The sequence below is a fragment of the Myxine glutinosa genome, chromosome 11 (genome assembly GCF_964187855.1).
Source record: "Myxine glutinosa chromosome 11, kmMyxGlut1.1, whole genome shotgun sequence".
Lineage (NCBI taxonomy): Eukaryota > Metazoa > Chordata > Myxini > Myxiniformes > Myxinidae > Myxine > Myxine glutinosa.
The window spans coordinates 115,245,229-115,262,860 of NC_136271.1; the positions used below are offsets into that span (position 1 = coordinate 115,245,229).

The following is a 17,632-nucleotide window of genomic DNA, read 5'->3' on the forward strand; positions in this document are numbered from 1 at the left end:
CTAGTTCTTTTGTTTAGGCCCTAGCCATGCGAAAATAATACCAGGTGGTTTGACTATGGCTGGCATCCTTCTGAGGATGGTAAAATGAGTCCCTGCTCGCTGGGAAAAGTGTGCCAGTCAAGTATCCTGCGTAGGAGTGGTGACCCATCCAGGATTGTGCCCCCCTAACCAATGAAACTAAACATTTTCTTGACTCCCTGGTCTACCAGTAATTCCTTCTCGTTAAACTGCCAAGATCCAGACTCATTGTTCATTTGCAAATTTCACTAATTTGCTGTTTTTGTTTTTATCTCACCTGTAGAATCAACTTCCCCAGTCTGTCCAGTACCATTCTTCCTCCAGGGCTTCAAGATGGCTGTTCACCGCTACCACAGGTCACCACCCGTCTCTGCACTCATGATCTGTTCTATCCCAAATGACCACATTCCCAAGCACTCCATTTTCCAGGTAATTGTGACCTCTTTTTATAACTTGCAAATATCGAAGATTTTTCAACGATATTGGTTGGTCTCGTGTCCTATTCTGTTTCAAGTAGTCTGTCTATCTGTCTGTTTGTCTGTCAATCGCCTACAGGTTACAATTTTAAACCGATCTTCACGAAACTTCACCAGATGGTAGAGTTGGTCATAAGGAAGAAACGATTGATTTTGAGGTCAAAGGTCAAAGGTCATCTTGAGGTCCAATTTCTAAAATTGTCATTTTTCATCCGATTGACTTGAAAATTGAACAGCATTTGTGTATTGAGTCATTGAATTGCGAAACCAACTATTTTGAGGTCAAAAGGTCAACTCAAGGTCAAACTTCTAAAATAAATTTCCATCTGAAAAATCGCCACTTTTCATGCGATTGACTTGAAAATGAAACAGCAATTGCAGAGTTCCTCACCTCACTGAATCCATCATCTATCAACATGTAGCCTATTTTGCTGAACTAGGCAAGCTGTAATTCGCAGTCATTAAGGGGTCTGTATTATCTGGTGGTCCTCCCTTAAAAATGTCAAATTAAAGTGACAATTTAATCTCCTTCACAAGAGTTTAGTTTCTTTATCTCACCTCACCATTATTCATGGGGTTTTTCTTTTCTTGGCGTATACTTATTGATCTGCTGAAGTAGAGAAGTGCATTCTGTGATAAATGAGAGCCAAGTAGTTTATTAGAGGTATTGCTCACCACCCAGTTTATTCAAGACATTCGATAACACCGCAGAAAGAGAGTAAACATTTCAAGCGAACATAAAGATGTGAAATTTTCTCCGTTGTCTTCAACACAGTTCAGCATGATGCTGATGCTGATGATGATGATGATGCAACATGTTGATGTAAAATACAGGGAGGGCTTTCAGGGATTCTTTTTGTCTCATGTTATTGGGATTTTTTCCAGTTTGCATTAAGTGCTTTTATGAAATTGTCAGTTTCTAGAAAAAAAAAATTTGGGGGAAATTTTGAATTTTCTCACACGTAAAGCCAATTCATTCACATTTTGAATAGTGTTAACTTTTCAGGGTTTCACATTTTTTCTATGAATCAGCACGTTGCATGTCAAGTGAAAAAAGGAAATGTATGTGGAAGAAGAGATAAGCAAGTGTACCAAGCAACAATCCAAATAAAAGAAGTGCATAAAATGATAAAAGCCAAGCATTTATGGTGCAGGTTGCTTTATTTTCAATGATCTTCCTTCAACCTAAAAAAAAAAGAGAAAGAAATAAAGACAATTACATCACCTGTTTTACCATCAAAAGTAAAAAAGGTAATTAATGAACTAACACTTTGCCATCGTGTCTTTCCTTTTTACAAGACCAGAGAAAAACCCGCTCCTTTTGGATGCAGTCTGGCAGGAATGTGGGGGGATGTGGGGCAAATATACGAGTATTTTGTGCCGTGGCTAATGCACGTTGTCTGCAGCAGGGGTCAGTAAAGCACTTGCATTGTGCCACATGTACAGATGAAAATTGCAAGTCGTCTTTATCCCTCCCTCCCCTTGCAGGGATGGAGGGCTGAGAGGCGTCCATGACCCGACCCTGTGTACTACCAACACCTATGCAAGATTTGGTGAAGATCGGCCTAGCCATGTTTTTTTCTATGATTTTCAGACGCACACACTTTGCCTTCTTTAATATAGTGAGATTATTAGCCCAAACTCTTGACTTTTTACCTTCGCAAAAGCGGAAGGTTATGTTTTGATCGCTGTGTATTTATTTGTATGTCTGTGTGTGTGTGTGTATGTTATTCGCATAACTCAAAAAGTATTCAACCGAATTGCATGAAATTTGGTGGGATGATTGGTTATTATACGGGACACATTTGATTAGATTTTGGGAGCAATCGGGTCAAAGGTCAAGGTCAAGGTCACGAAAAGGTCAAAATCGTATTTTTGTTGTTCTGTTCCCTACACTCCCATGCCAAGTACAGAACAGTAGCTGCGGCGAAGGTATGCGCTCTACCGAGTGCCCGTTCTAGTTATTATTATTGTTTTAAAAGGATTTACATTGTGATCATAAGACATTCATTTTTGTAGGCCCTGACGTGGAAGAAAATAATTGATTTATTTATGAGGGATGTTCAAAAAGTTTTATGAATGAAATACCAACACAAGAGTCCAAGATATGACATCGTTATATTTTTAATTAATGAGAGGAAATATTTCCTTCTTAACTACATATATTTGTTTATAGAAAAATAAAATAAAATAAAAATGTTGTCGTTTCTTTGACCATTGTGCGTACTTCTGAGAGAACATGTTTGAATGGGCATTTCTTTTTTAATTGTTTTACCCACATTTTGCTTCATTACAAATCAAAGGAAGCTGGATATTCTGGTTAAGGGTAAAAAAATACAATTTGAAAATAGTGAGTTAGATCTGATCCAAGGATGAGGAATTTAATACATTAGCCATGTTCTTCCAGTAACCCCTTCCTTATTAAACTCCAAAAATCCGGACTGACTGCTCACTTTATTCCTCACCTCTATGTCTGTACAGGAAACACCACCTTGAGGCTGTTCTGTCCCACTCTTTTCTCCAGGGCTTCAAGCAAGCGATGGACTCCCATCTTAAGTCATCCCCAATCCTCACCCCCAAATCTTTTTTTTAAAATCCCCATTGGGCACTTCTAGCCCAAAATCTCTTACTTACAGATTAGTTTCCTCTCCTCCTCTCCTTTCTTCCTGTTTGTTCATTCCCTTACTTATTGTGTCCAAAAGTTGCCTCACTGTCAGTTCACCCCCCACGAACCCCCGTCACTTTGCTCTTCCATGAGCCTCGATCTTGTTAAGAAAGCAAAATCAATAAAAAGAACTCCCTTTGTCGTTATAACAAGAGGGAGCATTGCTTTTGCAAAGCCCTTCCCCTACTGGTCCCAATGAATGTTCTTGTTCCAAACACTCAGCTATTATGAGCCATATACAGAACAAATTGGTTTAGTTATGCAAAAGCTACAGAATAAGTCACAGTTTCTGTAAATCTGTAACTTATCGTAATAAAGCCATTTACCAAGATTCCGTTCAATATGTTAAAGGGTAAGGGGGAAAAGTCTGGAAAACCAAAGGTGCGATGGACAGATGGAGAGCAAACCTATATAGTCTCCTCCGGTGAAACCGGAAGAGGACTAATAAACAGGAATGAGATGAGTCCATCAAACAGTAAAACTGCAAGTGCTCCGTGTTCATGACGATGTAAACTTACCATTGACTAAAATCCAACAAGTCCAATTTGATTCGTGTCTGGCATACTAAGAAGAGAACATAATACATGTAAGGATATGGAAAATGACAGATAACATTCTGATTATCGACCTCAGAGTATTTCACCACATCCATATAAATTACTTAGGTTACAAGTTTGGACGTACTGTATTTCATTGATAGCTCATGGGGTGTGGGGAGAGATTTGAAGATGAGAACTTGGCATTTTGGGAGAAATTCCCCTCACAAATTTCAAGGAGAAAAATGGGGAGAAATGGTGAGAAAAATGGGGAGAGATCCCTCATCATGGACCAGGACTCATAAGGGGCAGTTTACTCCGGCACATACATTTTTACAAGATTACATCAAGAAGAAGAAATACAATAAGGATAAAATGAATCGTGTATTTACAATACGTGACTAAAGAGACAATAAATCCTTACTGCATCTTTTCTCCTCCAGAAAGCAGATCTCTGTAGGTGGAAATCTCCTTCTCCAGCTTCATCTTCTGATCAAGCAAGTCTGAGTACTTGAACATCTGTTGGTTGATGTCTGAACGTGCCGTGGCGAGATCGTGCTCCAGGCCAGCTACTATTTGCAAAAATCGCTCCAGTTCTCGGGCCTTGCGATCTTCTACGTCTGCCAGTTGGTCTTCCAAGGAATTGCACTGCGGGTGTTAACGTCCATTCAATTGTGGTTAGCAATGTAGTGCGGTGTGCTCGAGGAATGATCATGAATACAATTCAATGGCTGACACTAATTATTTTGATAATTTGATTGAGACGTATTGTACTCTCGAAGTAGTTTTAAGTATGCATTGTACGGTAACTATAATAACATAATACTGTGACATATTACTGTCGCTTTCTTCAAGAAGCCTCGCCATAAGCCATGATTTTTCATGTGCAAGCCATATTTCTAAGTTGACCTTCAAAGCCAGTCTCCGACTGGGCATCCTCGATTATGCAAAGTCCTTCCTTGGCGTATCTGAACTCTTATCCACGTACAATGCCTTCATCTGCAGCTTGATGGAACACTGATCCTCCCACTAGGCTGGCTCCCCTGCCTCACACCTTGCGATCAGCTTGACGCCGTGGAAACCAAGGCCTTAAAGATCATTGGAATCTCCCACAATGAAGCTGAGTCACTTCGCCATCACATACAGGTCGATGGTTTCTCCATCTTCTACCAGCTCCTTTCTGCTCTTGCTCCCTCTGCTCTTTCTGTGCCCGGTCCCCCAAGCATCTGCAGCACGCATGAGGTCTGCCAGGAACCCCTCCTGATGAAATTCCCCAAATCACTACTTACCTCCACTCCACCGTTCCTCTTTTTCCCCACCTTTGCAACCAACTTCCTCAGTCTGTTCAATGTCGTGCTCCCCTTCAGGCCCTCAAGACAGCTATTCACCAGCAACTCAGATCATCCCCCATCCATAACCATGATCATTTTACCTCCATTAATCCTTCACAAGCCCAACTCTTTCTGAGTTTCCATTTTTTCCTTCCTGAGACTTTGCAGCTGCATCCATTTTGTTCACCCCAAGTCCTCCCTTAACCCCCATTAATCCCCATATCCCTTACTTCTCAAAGTCTCCTATTTTGTCCTTCAATCCTTCAACCCTCTTGAGGTTTATATAACATAGTAACAGCCAAAATATTTTTGAATAACATTCTGAGGGCATCCCCCATGCTTGTTCTGTTATTTGGTTCTTCCTTTTCCTGATACCTCTTCATGGATCACAGAGCATGCGATGGCCGCTCGTGGCAACGTGGATAAATATGTGACTAGTATGGCTACAACACTGCCTTGTACAAACAATTTAACGTTGTAAAAGTAGTTATCAAGGGTGCTGCATTAAGCTGGTGGTGCTGATGCTTCTTTACCATGCCACGCAATGACTCCAGTTCTGATTGCACAGATTGCATGGAGCGTCGGACTTCCACAACTTCACCTTTAGCTGCATTGCATGCCTGGTTCTGCTGAACCACCACCGTTTGCACCTGCTCTGCCTGCAATACAAACAGCAAGACACACACATCGTTATATGAATCAAGAATCAAGTTAAGAATCAAGTTGCAATATGGGATGCTGGTAATCATGCTGGAAACAGTTGTTTATTTATTTTCTCTGAAGGTATGGCAAAAGGTAATCTTCGTTCATATGCAGCACAAGACTGCGGGGTAGCATCATTGGCTGAGGGCGACTCTGTACTGCTGATGCAATACTGCCATCTGCTGGTTAGGGCAGGAATTTGTAATTTGTTCATGGTGCCGGAGATTGGTCGCCTACTTTTAGAACGAATGCTGGCACATGGGACAAACGTCCATCCGAGGGGACGGTACACACCTTGATAGATCACCTGTGAAAGGTAATTATGTTGTGTGAAATTATTTATTGTTTTTACATGTTGAATTTTAGCTCTTTCACGAGCCTCGACTCTGTATACAAAAAAAAAAAAAAAAAAAAAAATTTTTTTATAGATGTTACCGGTAGTCTGTATTTTTTTTTTTTTAAAGTCTGCTGGGTCCGATCATGTGCAAAGGAATGTGCAGATACAGTACTTGTGAATTTGTATCAAGTGGGCAAGACAATAAAGATAAAATGCACTCTTTAGAGATTTATTATCTCATACAATTATTGTTTTTGTCTGTTCCACCCCTGTTCAGCTATTGGAAGGCCCTTTGGTTTGAGAGCAGAAATGACCATTTATTGATTCAAGGCTGCTGTACAAACATCATCAAGAAGGGGACATGCTGCAGACCATTGACAAATCATTAAATTAATAATTAAACTTCACAGAATTCTCAGTCAGAAGACTTTATGAGCCTGGTTATTTTTTATTATTATTTCTTGAATCCAATTGATGCTCTTGAAAGAGCAAAAGCAATGAGTAAATATATATGCACTGACCTGTTGTTGAAAAGCCATTTCAGCTTCAGCCCTGTTCTGATCCATGATAATTTCATACTTTTTCCTCAACTCAGCCAACATCTGAAAGATGTCTGTACCTGATTTAGCATCGACCTCAATGGACATGTTGGAACCAGCGATCTGTGCCTTCAGGGCTGCGACTTCCTGCATTGGGGAAAGGGGACAAGAGGTTGGTTATACAAGTAAATATTATATTCAGTCATTTTTCAGACACAAGAACTGTATGATGACATTAATAACTAAAACGAGCAAACAAAGATTGGATACCCTTGCCTGGACTCATTTCGTGTGGTTTTACAGTACATACTTTATAGACCTACTCACATTCGAATTGTACATACTTTATAGATATACTCACATTCTAATTTTATACACTTTATAGATGTACTCACATTCGAATTGTACATACTTTATAGATATACTCACATTGTAATTGTACATACTTTATAGATGTACTCACATTCGAATATTACATACTTTATAGATATACTCACATTGTAATTGTACACAATTAATAGATGTACTCACATTCGAATTGTACATACTTTATAGATATACTCACATTGTAATTCTACACACTTTATAGATGTACTCACATTCTAATTGTACATACTTTATAGATATACTTACATACATTGTAATTGTACGTACTTTATACATGTACTCACATTTTAATTGTACATACTTTATAGACATACTCACATTGTAATTGTACATACTTTACACATGTACTCACATTCGAATTGTACATACTTTATAGATATACTCACATTGTAATTGTACACACTTGATAGATGTACTCACATTCTAATTGTACATACTTTATAGACGGACTCACATTATAATTGTACATACTTTATAGACATACTCACATTCTAATTGTACATACTTTATAGACATACTCACATTCTAATTGTACATACTTTATAGACGTACTCACATTATAATTGTACATGCTTTATAGACGTACTCACATTATAATTGTACATACTTTATAGACGTACTCACATTCTAATTTATTTTTTTATTTTTTTTGTATACAGAGTCGAGGCTCGTGAAAGAGCTAACATTTATCAAACAAACAAATCAAACAAACAAGCAAACAAAATATATAAAAAGGGGAGCGGTCGACAAGATGGGGAGAGAAGGGGAGGAAGCACACAACACAACATTTGAGAGCAGGGACATCGGGAGATGTGTGGGAGCGAGAGGGCCTGGGGGGAGGCAGGATAGGTATAAAACGCAAGGACACCAAGGACTTCCGGGAAAGAAGTCAAAAGTCACCTCAAAAAAGTGGATTTGGGGTGAAATTAGCGGGGGTAGAAAAGATCAAGGTTTTGGATTGGGGAAGATAAGAGATGGTGGTGAACAGCCGTTTTAAAGACCTGGAGGGAGGAGTGGGATTGAAGAGAGTGAGGGAGTTTGTTCCAGAGGCGGGAGAAAAGAGGAATGAAGGAGTGAAGGTGAGCAGAGAGTCTTGATTTTGGCAGTTTAACCATAAGAGGGTTGCAGGCAGATCTTGTGCGACCTGTAGGAATATTTGGGGGACAGAGCCTGGAGAGAGCTGGGGGAGCAAGGCCAGAGAGGAGTCGGTAGAAGACGGAAAGACCACCAACCTGCCTGCGGTGATTAAGTGAAAGGCCCTCGGAGATAGCGTCATCGCGGGAGATTCCAATGATTCCAATTGTACATACCTTATAGATGTACTCACATTCTAATTGTACATACTTTATAGACGTACTCACATTATAATTGTACATACTTTATAGACGTACTCACATTATAATTGTACATACTTTATAGACGGACTCACATTCAAATTGTACATACTTTATAGACGTACTCAAATTATAATTGTACATACTTTATAGACGTACTCACATTTATAATTGTACATACTTTATAGACGTACTCACATTCTAATTGTACATACTTTATAGACGTACTCACATTATAATTGTACATACTTTATAGACGTACTCACATTATAATTGTACATACTTTATAGACGCACTCACATTATAATTGTACATACTTTATAGACGTACTCGCATTCTAATTGTACATACTTTATAGATGTACTCACATTCTAATTGTACATACTTTATAGACGTACTCACATTATAATTGTACATACTTTATAGACGTACTCACATTCTAATTGTACATACTTTATAGACATACTCACATTCTAATTGTACATACTTTATAGACGTACTCACATTCTAATTGTACATACTTTATAGACATACTCACATTATAATTGTACATACTTTATAGACGTACTCACATTCTAATTGTACATACTTTATAGACATACTCACATTCTAATTGTACATACTTTATAGACGTACTCACATTCTAATTGTACATACTTTATAGACGTACTCACATTCTAATTGTACATACTTTATAGACGTACTCACATTATAATTGTACATACTTTATAGACGTACTCACATTCTAATTGTACATACTTTATAGACGTATGGAGTATATATAGTGGACAAACTCACACATCCTCATACAGTCATCCCATAAAAGATACATCGGAAATGATTTGTATATCGTAAAAGTTAACTAATCTAATTTTACGTGTGATCTAACAGGATACCCATCACACACAGACAAGCTTCATTTATGCTGCAGCTTGACATCTATGAGTGCCAGTAACAGACCTTGACTTCTGTCTATTGTGTGCACGTTGCTACTGGAACATCTGGTGGCCATTATCTGTGGGTTGACATATTTTTCAGCTTTGTTTGTGATTGCTCATCACATGTCTGGAGTTGCAATTCCAGAGAGTGAAAAGAAATCATCCACCTTGGTTGGCTTAAGGTAGCTGCCAATGCAACGGCAGGGGTAGATGAGAGCGGGCTCCAGCTTGTTGGCATGTGCCGACTGTTCCTATGCCCGGCAGGCATACTCTGTGACAGAGGAGCACGTTATGTTTTTTCTGTACCTCATTTTGAGTTGGCCAGTTTGGACGGTTTTGTTTTGGCCCCTCCACCTCGTGTTTGGTCTTGTTGATATAATCTTCATAACAAAGTGTGTGGTCCAGAGTGACTCCAATGTAGAATGTGTTAAAACGATGTTTGAACGTCTGGTGTTTCAGCCTCATCGTCAGGGGATGTCAGGGGATTTTTATGGAGTGATTTGGCGTAATGAAGGATGTCCAGGCTGTAGCTGGCTTTGGAGGCCAGCTTTGAAATGGCTGATTGTGAGACCTAGAAGTTCAAGAGACTGAACCTCTTCTTGTACCTGACCATGGAAATAGACAGGTAGGTTTGCTTGATGATCCTTTTATAGCGATAGGATGAGACTGAGATTTGTCAGGAGTTAAAGCATCTAATCAATTCCAGAGCAGCAGAGGGTGACACAGGTGCTGTCTGCTCGTCAGTGGCATGGAGTCAAGTATGATAAATGTGGAGTAATCTGTATGAAGGAAGAGATGGTTGATGGAGTCTGTTTTCACACCCTTCTTGTGGATGGGAGTGATATTTACTGACTTCTATGCAGAGGTAAGGTGGAAGGTGGCCAAAGGAAGACAGCTTGAACAGGGCAGACAGGGGGGGACAGGAGCAGGAATGGCAGAGCAGGATTTGAGAACATGGGCACTGATGCAACCCATCTCCAATGCACGACTGAGGCTGCACTGAACCTTCTCTTAGGTGAGAAGGATACAAAGACTAGAAAACAGTGGGTACAAGGGATAAGATGGAGACCAAACTTGATGGGTTTGACACATTCGATTTGGAGACAAACACTGACTTCAGACATTCCGTAACCCGGACGGATTTTCCAGTGATGCTGGTTGAGATGAGGGAAGGGATGGTAGGTGAGCACACACTAGAGATGGTAGGTGAGCACACACTAGAGATGGTAGGTGAGCACACACTAGAGATGGTAGGTGAGCACACACTAGAGATGGTAGGTGAGCACACACTAGAGATGGTAGCTGAGCACACACTAGAGATGGTAGGTGAGCATACACTAGAGATGGTAGGTGAGCACACACTAGAGATGGTAGGTGAGCACACACTAGAGATGGTAGCTGAGCACACACTAGAGATGGTAGGTGAGCACACACTAGAGATGGTAGGTGAGCATACACTAGAGATGGTAGGTGAGCACACACTAGAGATGGTAGCTGAGCACACACTAGAGATGGTAGGTGAGCACACACTAGAGATGGTAGGTGAGCACACACTAGAGATGGTAGGTGAGCACACACTAGAGATGGTAGCTGAGCACACACTAGAGATGGTAGGTGAGCACACACTAGAGATGGTAGGTGAGCATACACTGGAGATGGTAGGTGAGCACACACTAGAGATGGTAGCTGAGCACACACTAGAGATGGTAGGTGAGCACACACTAGAGATGGTAGGTGAGCACACACTAGAGATGGTAGGTGAGCACAAACTAGAGATGGTAGGTGAGCACACACTAGAGATGGTAGCTGAGCACACACTAGAGATGGTAGGTGAGCATACACTCGAGATGGTAGGTGAGCACACACTAGAGATGGTAGCTGAGCACACACTAGAGATGGTAGGTGAGCACACACTAGAGATGGTAGGTGAGCACACACTAGAGATGGTAGGCACACACTAGAGATGGTAGGTGAGCATACACTAGAGATGGTAGGTGAGCACACACTAGAGATGGTAGCTGAGCACACACTAGAGATGGTAGGTGAGCACACACTAGAGATGGTAGGTGAGCACACACTAGAGATGGTAGGTGAGCACACACTAGAGATGGTAGCTGAGCACACACTAGAGATGGTAGGTGAGCACACACTAGAGATGGTAGGTGAGCACACACTAGAGATGGTAGGTGAGCATACACTAGAGATGGTAGGTGAGCACACACTAGAGATGGTAGCTGAGCACACACTAGAGATGGTAGGTGAGCACACACTAGAGATGGTAGGTGAGCATACACTAGAGATGGTAGGTGAGCACACACTAGAGATGGTAGCTGAGCACACACTAGAGAAGGACTTGACATGGCACCACTCTGACTTTAAGGAAGGAAACAGGTTGGAGAGGCCTTTTTCATGCCTTGAGATTCGAAACATGATGTTTTCTGTCTTGTCTAAGGAGAGACACAATTATTGAAGAGACTAATGAAGTGACACAAGATTGCCCTCATTTGGTCACGCTACAAGGGCACGGCTCTACCGCTGTGCCAGGCTCTACCGCTGTGCCAGGTTCTACCGCTGTGCCAGGCTCTACCGCTGTGCCAGGTTCTACCGCTGTGCCAGGCTCTATCGTTGTGCCAGGCTCTATCGTTGTGCAAGGCTCTACCGCTGATGCCAGGCTCTACCGTTGTGCCAGGCTCTACCGCTGATGCCAGGCTCTACCGCTGTGCCAGGCTCTATCGTTGTGCCAGGCTCTACCGCTGATGCCAGGCTCTACCGTTGTGCCAGGCTCTACCGTTGTGCCAGGCTCTACCGTTGTGCCAGGTTCTACCGCTGTGCCAGGCTCTACCGCTGTGCCAGGTTCTACCGTTGTGCCAGGTTCTACCGTTGTGCCAGGTTCTACCGCTGTGCCAGGTTCTACCGCTGTGCCAGGCTCTACCGCTGTGCCAGGCTCTACCGTTGTGCCAGGCTCTACCGCTGTGCCAGGTTCTACCGCTGTGCCAGGCTCTACCGCTGTGCCAGGTTCTACCGCTGTGCCATGTTCTACCGCTGTGCCAGGCTCTACCGTTGTGCCAGGCTCTACCGCTGTGCCAGGCTCTACCGTTGTGCCAGGCTCTACCGCTGTGCCAGGTTCTACCGCTGTGCCAGGCTCTACCGCTGTGCCAGGCTCTACCGCTGTGCCAGGCTCTACCGCTGTGCCACACCCTCCGCAGGATAGGACAGGAATTTGGAATTTGGTCAGAGTGCCCGCGCTAGCTCAGCTACTCTTCGCGAAGGACACCGAGGGATCTTTAATATCCGCCATCTAATGCCTGCAGACGGGACATCCAGTTTAACGTCCATCAGAAGGACGGCACACACAATAATGAATCGCACCTTCCGTGAAACAACAGGATGACAGAAATGTACCTTGGTCGGGGTTCAAACCCAGGCTAGACAGCTCTGAGGCCAGGTGTAGATGCAACATGTTAGGTACAAAGCAATATTGCAAGAATGTTATCACATTGTAAAAATGGAAATATGCACTCTTTGCGTAAACCTGTTCACACTCACTGTGTTAAAACCTGTACAGGTATTTGGCAGTTTCCGAGTTGTGAGCACCAGTGCACCACACTCACTTTGGATTTTAATCTGCAATCCTCATACTTTTCGATGACGGCATTCCAGAGCAAGCAAACTTTGATGGGAATATTTACCGAAATGCCAAATGCACTTGTGGATTAAAAAATCGAGTTGTGTTTTCCAAACAACATGTACAGATTATGTGTGCAAGGGGGGAAAATGAGAGGAGGAATTGAACGGAATAAAATGTTTGAGCAAAGAAAAGGTAAGGCCTTTTGTTAGGAGGGGTGAGAAATAGAGAAGAAAGTTGGGATTTGATAGCAATAAGGGGAGGGGACAGAAGGGGAATGTTTTACCGCATATATTGGGGGTGATGGGGTCAAAAGGTTCACCATTGTGTGTATGTAACCTGATAGTTGGTCTCTCTGGTTCATGTCTTTTGTGTGTGTGTGTATATATATATATATATATGTATATATGTGTAGGTATATGTATGTATATGTATGTATATATGTGTAGGTATATGTATGTATATATGTGTAGGTATATGTATGTATATATATGTATATATGTGTAGGTATATGTATGTATATATGTGTATATATATGTATATATATATGTATGTATATATGTGTAGGTATATGTATGTATATGTATGTATATATATGTATATATATATGTATGTATATATGTGTATATATGTGTAGGTATATGTATGTATATATGTGTATATATATGTATATATATGTATATATATGTATGTATATATGTGTAGGTATATGTATGTATATATATGTATATATATGTATATATATATGTATGTATATATGTGTAGGTATATGTATGTATATGTATGTATATATGTGTAGGTATATGTATGTATATGTATGTATATATATGTATACATATATATATATACATATATATATATATATATATATATATATATATATATATATACATATATATATATATATATATATATATATACATATATATATATATATATATATATATATATATATATATATATATATATATATATATATATATATATATATATATATATATATATATATATATACACACATACATAAATATACATATATATATATATACATATAGATACATATATATACATACATATACATACATATACCTACACATATATACATACATATATATACATATATATACATATATATACACATATATACATACATATACCTACACATATATACATACATATATATATACATACATATATATACATATATATACATATACATATATATATACATATACACATACATATATATACATATATATACATATGACATATATACATACATATACAGGGTAGGTGGAAAGTCGCTCCCTATTTTAAAGTACTTATAATATATTATATAATATATATATTAACCCTATCTAATTATAGATAATTCTATCTATCATAATTTATAAGTACTTTAAAATAGGGAGCGACTTTCCACCCACCCTGTATATACATATATATATACATATGCATATACATATACATACATATATATACATATATATACATATATTAAATATAATATGTCACACGTCTACTCGTCTTCATCGGTTCTCTTTTAAATGTAACATAATTTTTACCTCTGCTACCAAAGGTGGACAGAGGCTATGTTTTCACCCTGTCTGTGTCTCAGTCTGTCTGTGTGAGCAGGATATGTGAAAAAGGTGTGGATGGATTCGGACGAAATTAGGTGGAGACGTTTGGTGTGTGACAAGGACGAAATGGTTAGATTTTGGTGAGGATCTGGATCCGGCCTACCAGTGCGATAGGAAAAGTAAGGTGTTCAGCCTGGTGGAGGTGTGGTCTCTACTGAGTGCTGCTCTAGTTTTTCCATGTTTTACTCAGGGCATCAGCATATACGTGTAAGATATATTGCACTTTAAAATTGCGCCATTGTTAAATTTCCACAACAATCTCGCCCACCTCTTGATGGTTCGTCCTCATGAATTTCAGTTCATCTTGCAGACTTTCAATCTCGCACTCAAGATCTGATTTAGCTAAGGTGTACTCGTCACGCATGGCATGCAGATTGGCAATGTCGGCCTCCACGGAGTTGCGCAATGCGTCTTCATTTTTCCACCTGTAGGCAGAGCTCAGTTAGTTTTCATTATTCTTAGCCGTGTGTGCGGCACATTCTACAAACACAGTCACGTTGGTCACAACGTTTTAAAAAGTCAGTCACTCTCACTTTGTTTGAAAGTCGTCTGCAGCAAGTCGGGCATTGTCGATCTCCAGGCCAATCTTTGCATTCTCCATGATCTGTTGCACGATCTTTGTTTGGGAAAGAAAAGAAAAAAAGACCAAATATCAAAATGACTATAATAATACATCCGCAATAATCTCTGACTGATTAGTAAGCACAATCGTTTTGGATCATTCTCCTTCGAGGCCTTCCTGTAAGATGCATACCTGGATAAAACATCAATGAGGTACCAAAAAACAAAATGCAACAATTGTTCAATCTCTCAATTAATCAACTGGGCTGCTGCCGAAGATAACACCTCCAAAGATACCACATCTTCCGTATATTTGTTCCAACATTTATCAATGTATATAAACACAGTGAGTGCATGGACGAATTGTTTTATAAAAGAACTTACCTTGTTTTTCAGGTCGGTGATGGCTTCATAGTAATGGCTCATATCTTTACTGCTATCTGGACCTCTTCCCTTTAGCAGCTCCTTGATTTTGAGCTCAATGTCTGAGTTGGACTTCTCAAGGAATTGGACTTTTTCCAAGTATCGGGCCAGGCGGTCATTAAGACCCTGCATTGCTTGCTTCTCGTTACCTTGCAGAGCGCATGAAGTCGTTCTCATTTGACTTCCGCCAAAGCTACCACCAGAAAGACCACCACCACCAAAGCAACCACCACCATAGGAGCTACTACCGCCAAAGCTACCGAGGGAAAGACTGCCACCACCACCATAGGAGCCACCACCATAGGAGCCACCACCACCATGGGACATACTGCTACTGGTGAAACTTCGAGACACAGACATATCTACGAGACAAGAGGACCACTTTGTGGAGAGAATTGTCGAAGAAGAAGGAGACAGAAGCTCCGTTAGTGAACCTTTGCTTTTATAGTGGACTCAGAGCTTAGGGGGGCAGGCTGTTGATCCAATGACTGATGGTTCAAATTCTACCCTCGAGGGCTTGGCTAAATGTTCTTTTCAAACAGTTTAATCTCTTGGCACTGACATATAACAGCTTGTCTTTCTCTGGGGGAAAAAAAAAAAAAAATTACTCCCCAGGTACCACCGCCCACATTGCTTCGCTGAACTTACCTTACCTGAGCCAACTTTCTTATCAACATACACTCCTACAATATGTCGAGTGCATCGTTTGTTTGCACTCGCATGAAATTTACTTAATGCCTTTGATACATATATTGCAATGACTTATGCATTACTGTTTATATTCTCAACAAAAACCAAATTCCTGAACATAAAAACCAGATACATAACAAAACATGAACATAAAAAAAAAAAGTTTCTTAAATGTGAACATTTCCTAGCATGGGTAACAAGACATATGGTCCTCATTGTAAATCTGACAGGTTGCACTACTATTGTCACTAGAAGCTTCCGCTCCCTGAGGGAGTGACCAGGGGGGGTTGTGTTATTATCCTTATATATAGATTCAAACGTGGAATTCAAAATAATAAATTCAAACACTTCACTGCACTGGAAAACGTGGAGACAGGAATACTGTAAACTGTAAAGGATGGGGATTTGTAATACCCTCTCCCACCTGGAGCGGCGCGATATATACACATTTACATCCACAAAGGGAACTTGCGTCCCCTCCACTTTCATCCATCTCCTCCCATCCCCACCAATACCACCGGCAAACACAAAAAAAACACCCCTATACACTAATTGGGGTCGTGCTGATCCTATATGTAGCAAGTCTGCATGTAATTGGCCCAGAACTACAGGAGTGGAATGACAAACACGTAAACACAGACACACACACACGTGTGTATATATATATACATACAGTCACGTGAAAAAGTAACCCATGTAAAGTTTTGACTTTTTCAACATATTTCAACGTACTTCTTTTTTTTTTCTTTTTTTTTTTTTGGTTGTACACAAGATCGAGGCTCGTGAAAGACCAACATTAATCACACAAAATGTCAACCGACACATAAAACACAAAATAAGGGGAGCGGTAGACAAGATGGGGAGAGAGGTGGAAGGACACAAACACAACATTTGAGAGCAAGGACATCGAGAGAAATGTGGGAGGGGGAGGGCTTGGGGGGGAGGTGGGAGATGTATAAGACATATCAACACTGCAAGGACTTCCAGGAAAGAATTTGGAATTTCAAAAAAAGTGTATCTGGGGTGAATTAGCGGGGGTATAAAAGATCAAGGTTTTGGATGGGGGGAAGATAAGAGATGGTGGTGAACAGCAGTTTTAAAGACCTGGAGGGGGGAGTGGGATTGAAGGGAGTGGGGGAGTTTGTTCCAGAGGCGGGAGAAAAGGGGAATGAAAGAGTGAAGGTGAGCAGACAGCCTAGATTTTGGCAGTTTAACGATAAGAGGGTTGCTGGCAGATCTTGTGCGACCTGTAGGAATATTAGGGGGACAGAGCACAGAGAGAGAGCTGGGCGAGCAAGGCCGGAGAGGAGTCGGTAGAAGACAGAAAGACCACCAACCTGCCTGCGGTGAGTGAGTGAAAGGCCCTCGGAGTTAGCTTCATCGCAGGAGATTCCAATGATTCTGAAAGCTTTGGATTCAACAGCGTGAAG

General features: G+C 40.6%; 2 protein-coding genes across 3 annotated transcripts in view; one reads left to right on the forward strand and one right to left on the reverse strand.

Annotated features, from left to right (window-relative positions):
- Positions 1 to 17,632, forward strand: part of ICE1 (interactor of little elongation complex ELL subunit 1) — a 524,149-nt gene that overhangs the window by 25,028 nt on the left and 481,489 nt on the right. The gene's annotated exons all lie outside the window — the stretch shown is intronic.
- Positions 1,149 to 16,047, reverse strand: LOC137436967 (keratin, type 1 cytoskeletal 11). The gene is made up of 8 exons (XM_068131223.2): positions 15,474 to 16,047; positions 15,062 to 15,144; positions 14,797 to 14,953; positions 6,587 to 6,751; positions 5,560 to 5,685; positions 4,120 to 4,343; positions 3,678 to 3,723; positions 1,149 to 1,679 (listed from the first exon to the last, which is right to left on the reverse strand). The coding sequence occupies exons 1-7, from the start codon at positions 15,870 to 15,872 to the stop codon at positions 3,684 to 3,686; spliced, it is 1,194 nt and encodes a 397-aa protein (XP_067987324.2). The 5' UTR covers positions 15,873 to 16,047; the 3' UTR covers positions 1,149 to 1,679; positions 3,678 to 3,683.

Coding starts and splice junctions, on each gene's coding strand:
- LOC137436967 (XM_068131223.2), bottom strand. CDS start 15,872: ATGTCTGTGTCTCGAAGTTTCACCAGTAGCAGTATGTCCCATGGTGGT. Junction 14,954..15,061: donor GCAGACGACTTTCAAACAAA/GTGAGAGTGACT, acceptor CTCTGCCTACAG/GTGGAAAAATGAAGACGCAT. Junction 3,724..4,119: donor TCTGGAGGAGAAAAGATGCA/GTAAGGATTTAT, acceptor TTCTCTTCTTAG/TATGCCAGACACGAATCAAA.